We start from the raw sequence: 8,026 nt of genomic DNA on the forward strand, positions 1-8,026 counted from the left end.
AATGGAGCCCTTATTGTGTGTGGATGTAAGGCAGATGTAAACAGCCACTACTTAACTCTAGTCTCCTAGGGTACACTTAATCTTTTTTGTACCTTTCATTGGGGTCATTAGGAATGCTGTTTGTTTGACTACTCCACTGGGAGAATTACACTCCTGGTGATCTAGAGGTTCACTGTAGGGGCATTAAGTTATTAATACTAGTCTATAAACATGAACATAGTGGCAATTTACATTCAAACTAGCCTATGACAGAGCTAACTCCAAGTTTAGCAATTAGTCTGGGGCAACCCCTAAACTAAGCTATTACATAATTGTTTAAAATTAATAGTGCATCACTAGTCCTAGGTACCAGCTGCTGAAAAACAAAGTGTGTATAAACCTCTGTTTAATCTTTGTGTTAGTTTTTGGTCAGTAGCTACAGTATTTGTGCTTGAGTATACATGAGATGCAGCATTAAGAGCCACACACATTTTAATAGAAAACTATCAGCTTTATTTATTCCTGATTTCAAAACATCAGCCTGTGCATTAAACACATCACCTCATGATTGGTACAGGGAGTGCATGAAACGGTTTTATGCTTCTCTAGATCACTAATACATCTCTGTTATGCTAGGTAAGAATGTTTTGGACATTGGATAAAGGTAATATTAGCGAGAAAAAGAACACTGGTTGGTCTAGTCAGTCCTGCAATCTCCACACAAAAAAAATTGTAAAATAGTAAGCAGACAAGAAAAGAACATTCTTTCCCTTGGTTAGTTCCTCGCGCTAAACCCTCTTCATTCCTCGGGCCATGAGGCAGGCAAAAACCGTCATCACCATCTTGGGCTTGACTTCCACTAAATCTTCAGGAAGTGCATAAACTCGAGCTCCGATCTTCCTGGCCATGGAGATGGCATACCTAAAACAAGAAAATCACATACATGTGATAAATGTCAAACTCCATAAATGCTTTCATTTGATTGTTCTTTAATATTTACATCCTTTATAACCCAAGCTGTGGGAAAACAAATGAAACACTTCAAAACTCAGGCTACGTCCACATCAATCCGGATCAATTTGAAAACGTATATTTTTCTGTACTTTTTGGCCTTTCGTCCACACTGAGCCGGTGTTTTTGTGCAGCTGAAATGGAGCTTTATGAAAACAGCATTTTTGCGATGTACTATGGACTGAGAAAACGGAGGTATTCAAAAACGATGTATTTTTAATCATGTGACTAAACTCAACTCAAAACAAACAAGATGGTGGACGATGTTGTACTGCAGTTGTTGCGCCTGCTATCCAGTTTAGTAGCTTTGTTTAAGATTAACGTCACTTTGTACAACCTTCAGATTGCATTTTTAAATAAACGTCTGGCAGAAATGACGCAGGCCAAAGCTTCTTACGTTTTTTCACATGTGCAGTATATGAATGTAAGTGTTTTCAAACATTTTCCAAAAATTGCTTGTCCAACTGAAAAACGTCTGAAAATGCTCACATCCCTATACTGCGCATGCGTAAAAAAGTGTGAAGCTTTGGGCTGCGTCATTTCCGTCAGACGTTTATTTAAAAATGCAGTCTGAAGGTTGTACAAAGTGACGTTAATCTTTAACAAAGCTTTCAAACTGGATAGGCTTGTTTTAAAAAATGAAAATGCAGTTTTCAGATTTATCCGGATTAATGCTAGGTGTAAGAATTGAATGGCAAGACCTTTTAAATTGTCTAATCTAATTCAGGCTTTTAAACGTATAATAAACAATCATGTTATATTTGGTACATTGTAACGGTCTGAAGACGGTGTATTAGGGGAAATGATCAGTTAGGGGAAATGGAATTGAATCTTAATGATGGTACAATAACATCAATTCAGGGTTTTGTATTGCACATTTGAGGTATTCTGCTGATTACAATTTACAATTAATTATGTTTCAAATTACAATTGTTTGAATAGATAGGGTAGGCACAGAGGAACAATCACAGGTCAAATTATTGCGAAATTTGTCCAGTTTCAAAAAGTAAATGTTAATGAGTCGGCTCTGACTGGTGAGCTATATCGAACGACTCACTGAAAAAATCCAGAATTCCTATTCCATTTCCATGATATTAAAAACACATCAGATCTGATCTGATCAGACTTCCCTCATCACAGTGGCACAGAACAGCACCAATTCAAGATTTGCATAAAAAAACAGCAGCTGATAAGGCCATAAGAACATACTTTGCATTGTTGAGTTTCTCTTCATCAGTAAGATCTTCAGTCTTGAGCAAATCATAGCGAATCGATCCTGGCTGGATGGCATCGATGAGGTCCAGCACCGGCAAGCTACTACTTATGGATCCATCCTGCAGGAACCACAAAGCTTTGCTAAAACTTGGGATGTTCGTTAATAAGCATTAGCTAATAACATGATTTCAAAGGTGCATCTCACCTCAGCTTTAAATTAAACTAAAAATCTTTATTGACAAACAGTTTATTCATGTTTGCAGGTAAAGATTCAAATCGCGTCTACTTTTAACCAACAAAACTATACTTAAGGTTGATTCGTTTATTAGCAAAACTTTGCTTCAAAGAACCGTTTTAGGTTCAAAGCAACAAAACCTCACGGTAACTTGTCTTTTCTCAACAAAGTAGGTTGGATTTGCTACCTTGAAACCTGAGATGGTGTTCTTTCCAGCTTGCCTGAGCATGTCATTCACCCACTGGACGATGGTGTCATCGGTGACCTTCTGCCCATCTCCAAGATCTTCCAGGATGTTCAGGGTATACCTGAGGAACCAAGCCAATGTGAGAAATATTGCATTTTTAACAGCCAAATGAGCCATGAAATGAATAAGCTGAAAATTTCAGTGGGTCACTCCATTGTTTTCTAACAATGCCATTATAAAATATTTTTTAACTGCCCACTGAATGCTCAGGGATGCTTCTGATGCCTGGCATGTAAATAGACATAGGAGATGAAAAATAAAATAAAACTGAATTGAATGAAGGGAATGTGATAGCCAAGAATATAAAATATTTAGTTAAGTCCATCTATTTTCTGTACCACTTATCCTACACAGGGTCACGAGGAGCCTGGAGTCTATCCCAGGGAATTTGGGGCATGAGGCGTGGGACACCCTGGACAGGGGCTTTGGAAATGCCAACAAGCCTACAACATATGTTTTTGAACTGGACACTGGAAACCAGTGTACCTGAAGGAAACCCCCGACGCACAGGGAGAACATGCAAACTCTGCACACAGGAGGTGGTATTCAAACCCCCGACCCCAGAAATCAAGGCAAACGTGCTAACCACTAACATCATCTCTCCATATAAATATCACTTTTGATAATGATGATTCACTGGAGACTTCTAGAACAAAAATTGATGTTCAAAAATCTTTAGCAGTATTGTTCCTTTAGAAAGGCTCATTTTGACCAGAAAACAAACTTGTGTTCCCTCAGTGTGAAAAGGCTCACCTCCTCATGAGTTGCCAGAGCAGAGCGAGCGTGAGTGTGCGGTTGCCTTCGTTCAGGTCCTGCCCGGCGATACCCACCAAAGAAAACTTTGCCTCTTTCTTCCCCAGTTCCACTGCATAGTTACAGTTCTCCAACTGCCAATCAACACCATAGCAAGAGTATGTAAACATTGTACTAAAAGTCAAATTCAAATCAATTAACTAAAAAAAGTCGATTTTGTTCCATCAGTTACCCATCAGTTATCAAATACACCAGTTTACTTCTCTTTTATTAGTCAAAATGTATTTTTTAAACCAAGAAATAATAAGAAAAAGAAATAATCTTTACCTGTTTAAGAAATCCTTATACTAATCTAAAATAACTCAATTGAATTCTGTATTGGTCAGAAGCTCTGACAGTAATGCAGCTGGAAATCACGGGTTTCTACATTAACGTGTTTGTTCCGATACTTTATTACATTTACGGCATTTGGCAGACACCCTTATCCAGAGTGACTTACACTTATCTCCTTTATATAACTAGGCAATTGAGGGTTTGGGGCTTTGCCCATGGGCCCAACAGTGGTAGCTTGGCTGGAGCTTGAACTCCTGGCCTTCTGATCAGTAACCCAGAGCCTTTAACCATTGAGCCACCACTGCCCCTATTATTGTATCTATAAAAACGGCTCATTCACAGGGACTTGCAGTTAATTAACAAAGAAACTTTAAATTGTTGATATGATGATGTTCTCTGTAAGGAGACATATTTCAAGAGCTGGTCATCAGTTGCATTGCCACAAGAAGACTTGCTACCACCTTTAGGACAAAATGGTTTTCTTTCCTTTTAGCATTTAGAAACTGCTTGAATAAAGTGTTTGAGGAATATTGAACTGAAACATGTGTAAACGCATCCTCTTCTGGGTGATACTAACGAAACTCTGGCTATAATTTCATTTTGTTCAAAAGTGGATGACTCTGAGCTCACCTTTTTCATGTTGCTGCCGAGTTTGGGATACGGAGGCTTGTTCACTCTGTCCCAATCTACAGGCACTTTGATCTTCTCATAGAGCTGGAAGATGACCAGAGCATCAGCCAGGTCCCTGTAATACATACACACACACACACTATTTATCCTTCATCCTTATATCATTTAGCTGATATGTTGGTGGGAAAATTTTGTTTTCTTACGCGTAGAGATGGTTGATACGAGGATTGACTCCAAGGGAGTTCATCCAGTTACGGAAAGTGCGTTCCTCCCTGGTCTCGCCTGATGACAAAATAAAAAAAGGGAGAAAAAAAAGCCAGATTGCAAAATTATCAATAACTGATGCACACATAGCATCGTATGCTATACAGTAAGCCTTTTATTGTAATCAGGGTCGCAGTGGATCCAGAGCCAATCCTGGGAACACTGGGCACAAGGCAATTCACATCTAGAGGCAGTTTGGAGTCATTAACTCACCTCCATCACAGCAAAATCCCCAGTGTAGATTTAACACCCAGAGTGTTGAATTTACACTCTACAGTGTTTATATATGTCTATTGGCCACAAATGAAGACTCTGGGTGTTAATTCAACACTAGGGATTTTACTGTGAACTACCATGGATGGTGAGATGGGAGGAAACCCACACATACACAGGTTAAAATCATGTTAAAATCCATATAGGAAGTAAGCCAGAGACCCTGAAGCTGTGATGCAGCAACACTACAAAAGAGTCATATTTTTGACAGTCAAACACATTTGCGTAACTGCTAGTTTTGGGCAGGAACTTACCCTCAATGGAGCTCCAGTCAATGTCCTGGTTCTCGGGCTTCTTCAGAGCAGGATATTTGTTAAAAAGGTTGGCCACATAGGCCAGGTTAAGCTTAGGATTTCCTCGCACAACATCATTCGCTGTGACAAACTGACGGCAGCCAAGGCGATCGGCCTGCTCCAGCATGGACTCTGCTCTTTTCAGGTCATCCTTTTCCTGTAGAGAAACAGTAATGTCTTATGATAACAAAACCAGACACGGGACCTCCATCCATCCATCCATCCATCCATTTTCTGTACTGCTTATCCTACACAGGGTCATGGGTGAATCTTTGGACTAGAGGAGGAAGCCCCCAAAGCACAGGGAGAACATGCAAAACTTGGTTCGGGTAACTGATATGGCTTAAAGCTACTTGAATGCACAACACGGTGTTGTGTGTCATTATAAGCAAACACGCAATGCATCACATTGAAATAATGATTTTTAAAAAAATTTTTTTTTACATCTACTGTGATAAAGCATGATGGTAATGATGTTATCTATTTGAGATTTCTTTCAGATTATCTATACCATAATACCAATACATCTTCACAGCTTTAGGATATGTAAAAGTTTTCAGTTATTTCTGTCCTTTTTATATATTTTTGCTGGTATTTGTTTGAAGTAGCTGGACATGTTATCATCACTAATAGTCTTTACTCAGGAGTGTGAATTCTAGGCTGCGTAGTGCTCCATGATGCTCATAAGTTGCATAAGTTTAATGTGTTTGTATGCATTTGTTTCATGTCTGTTATGTTTGTTTTGTTTTGGCATTCTCAATTTGAATTAATTTAACTTCACCGTGTTTAAATGTAATTATGAACTGTTTGGTGGCTGTTTAGCAGATTTTACGTTACCCTCAGTCCAGACATGTCGATAGGGATGGGAGGGATGCCTTCTTCATCTCCTTTGGGAGCCACCTGGTTCAGGATGTTGTAGTAAGCTTTGGAATCCTGGGAACAGGAGTAACACACACTTTCAGTTCAGCTATAAAATAAAGTTAATAATAATAATAATAATAATAATAATAATAATAATAAATTTAAGCCCAGGAGATGTGTATGTGTGTGTTTGCCTTAATATCAGAGCTGAAATTGTTAATTTTTTGGCAGCCAGCCTGCTCCAGATGATAGTTTGCCCATCGCAGGAGCAGTTCTTCAGGGGAAAGCTTCATCAGATCCTCTAGACTCTCACCGTCCCTCAGCAAAGCAATCAAGGCTGGACACACACACACACACACATAACATAGTATGTATACTAGGCATGAGCTCATACCTGTGTATACAGTCTATTATTATATTGAACAAGAATAATATTATCTAATATTATCTATCTAACTAGCTAGTGTTAGTTAGATAGATAGTTTGCTCCATTTATCACACGGCTATCAGAACTAACACTGTAAAAAGACTATGCAATTATTGTAATAATGAATGAATGAATTAGGCATTTATGTAGTCCTCATAGATAAGTGTTTTGTTGTTTTTTTTGTGTGTGTCTGTGTGTGTGTGTGTATACCTTCGTTCCTGCTTATCTCAATATCGGCTAACAGGCCGATTTTGATGATCTGCCACAGAAGACCGAGAACCAAATGTTGCCTGCCTTCCTTCAGGTCCTCTGCTCCGATATTCACAACATGGCAACCAATAGCTGAGGATGAGTTCAGGGCCAGGTTTAGATTCTCCTACACACACACACACATACATGTTCAGTATGAAAATTGTTGTGAATAAGAGTTCTAGGATGAGCACAGGACAGAATTTATTATTAAAGCAGCAGCTCTTAAGTACACACTGCAAAAAAAAGATATCTTAGCAAGTAAAAACATCTTGAATATATTCAAATGTATTTACTTAATTTGGTTTATTGTAATGTTTTTCTCTTGCTACGACGTCATGTTTGTTTGTAGTGAAACTCTTCAGAATCCATGTAAAATTATTCACTCCACCTGACCTCAACACCAACAACAGTGTTTTTTTTTTTTTTTTTTTTTAAATCTTTGACTATTTTTTTAGGATTAAGACTACAATTTTAACACAAACACACCATAGTGCAGTGACAAAGCATTCGTCCTGGAGGAAAATGAGCAGAAGTGCACTACTCAAAGATGTGTTTCTTAAATGAACTAATACCCAACACTCAAAATGCCTGAAAAACACTACTGTCTTTCAATTAACAGCCATCTTTATGTGACTAGAGAGTATTAGGGAGATAATTACAGCAACAAATTCAAACAGATTTTAAAGTGAATCTACAGAACAATACTGTCAGGCCTGTGCTTTAGACAGTTTAAAGGTAATTCTAGTTATCCATAGCTTTTGGCTTGTGCTCCTAGTCATAGCAAACTAACTTCTGTGAAGGAGGGACATGTCATCACAACAATGGAAGGAAAATATAAAGAAATCCCATACTTGGATACGTGTCCATTTTGTGTGTTAAAGGTCAAAGAAAGTTTTTCTCTGGATTTCATTACCTGGATGGTGAAAGGTGTAAGCTTCTTTTTATTGATGGTTCTCTCATCGATGGTGTCAGGGACAGACAAGTTGATCATTTTACTGTAAAAAGAAGCAATATATTAATATAATAATAAACAAACCTTTACTCTTACTACTACTATTTCTACTGCTAATATTACTAATACTGTTGCTACTGGTAATAATACTACTACTACAAACAACAACAACAATAATAATAATTAAACCCAGTGTAACAGCTAAAAGTATATTGTTTTATACTTATATTATATAATTATAATATTGTTCCTGGTAACATGTAAAAACTCCACCTTTTGTTTCATTTTTTTGTTGTATTTT

At 37.9% G+C, this 8,026-nt stretch overlaps 1 protein-coding gene across 2 annotated transcripts in view; it reads right to left on the reverse strand.

The window, feature by feature from the left end:
- Positions 1 to 469: 469 nt before the first annotated feature.
- Positions 470 to 8,026, reverse strand: part of lcp1 (lymphocyte cytosolic protein 1 (L-plastin)) — a 45,232-nt gene continuing 37,675 nt past the window's right edge. For both annotated transcript variants that reach the window (XM_053680857.1, XM_017470297.3), the window contains exons 6-16: positions 7,687 to 7,768; positions 6,732 to 6,897; positions 6,289 to 6,431; positions 6,071 to 6,166; positions 5,195 to 5,390; positions 4,607 to 4,685; positions 4,404 to 4,518; positions 3,441 to 3,574; positions 2,628 to 2,748; positions 2,200 to 2,324; positions 470 to 900 (exon numbers count right to left, since the gene is read on the reverse strand). In XM_053680857.1, coding sequence (XP_053536832.1) covers positions 768 to 900; positions 2,200 to 2,324; positions 2,628 to 2,748; positions 3,441 to 3,574; positions 4,404 to 4,518; positions 4,607 to 4,685; positions 5,195 to 5,390; positions 6,071 to 6,166; positions 6,289 to 6,431; positions 6,732 to 6,897; positions 7,687 to 7,768 — 1,390 coding nt within the window. In that variant the 3' untranslated portion in view covers positions 470 to 767. The remainder of the gene's footprint in view (positions 901 to 2,199; positions 2,325 to 2,627; positions 2,749 to 3,440; positions 3,575 to 4,403; positions 4,519 to 4,606; positions 4,686 to 5,194; positions 5,391 to 6,070; positions 6,167 to 6,288; positions 6,432 to 6,731; positions 6,898 to 7,686; positions 7,769 to 8,026) is intronic.

This window comes from Ictalurus punctatus, chromosome 6 (genome assembly GCF_001660625.3).
Source record: "Ictalurus punctatus breed USDA103 chromosome 6, Coco_2.0, whole genome shotgun sequence".
In the NCBI taxonomy this organism is placed as follows: Eukaryota; Metazoa; Chordata; class Actinopteri; order Siluriformes; family Ictaluridae; genus Ictalurus; species Ictalurus punctatus.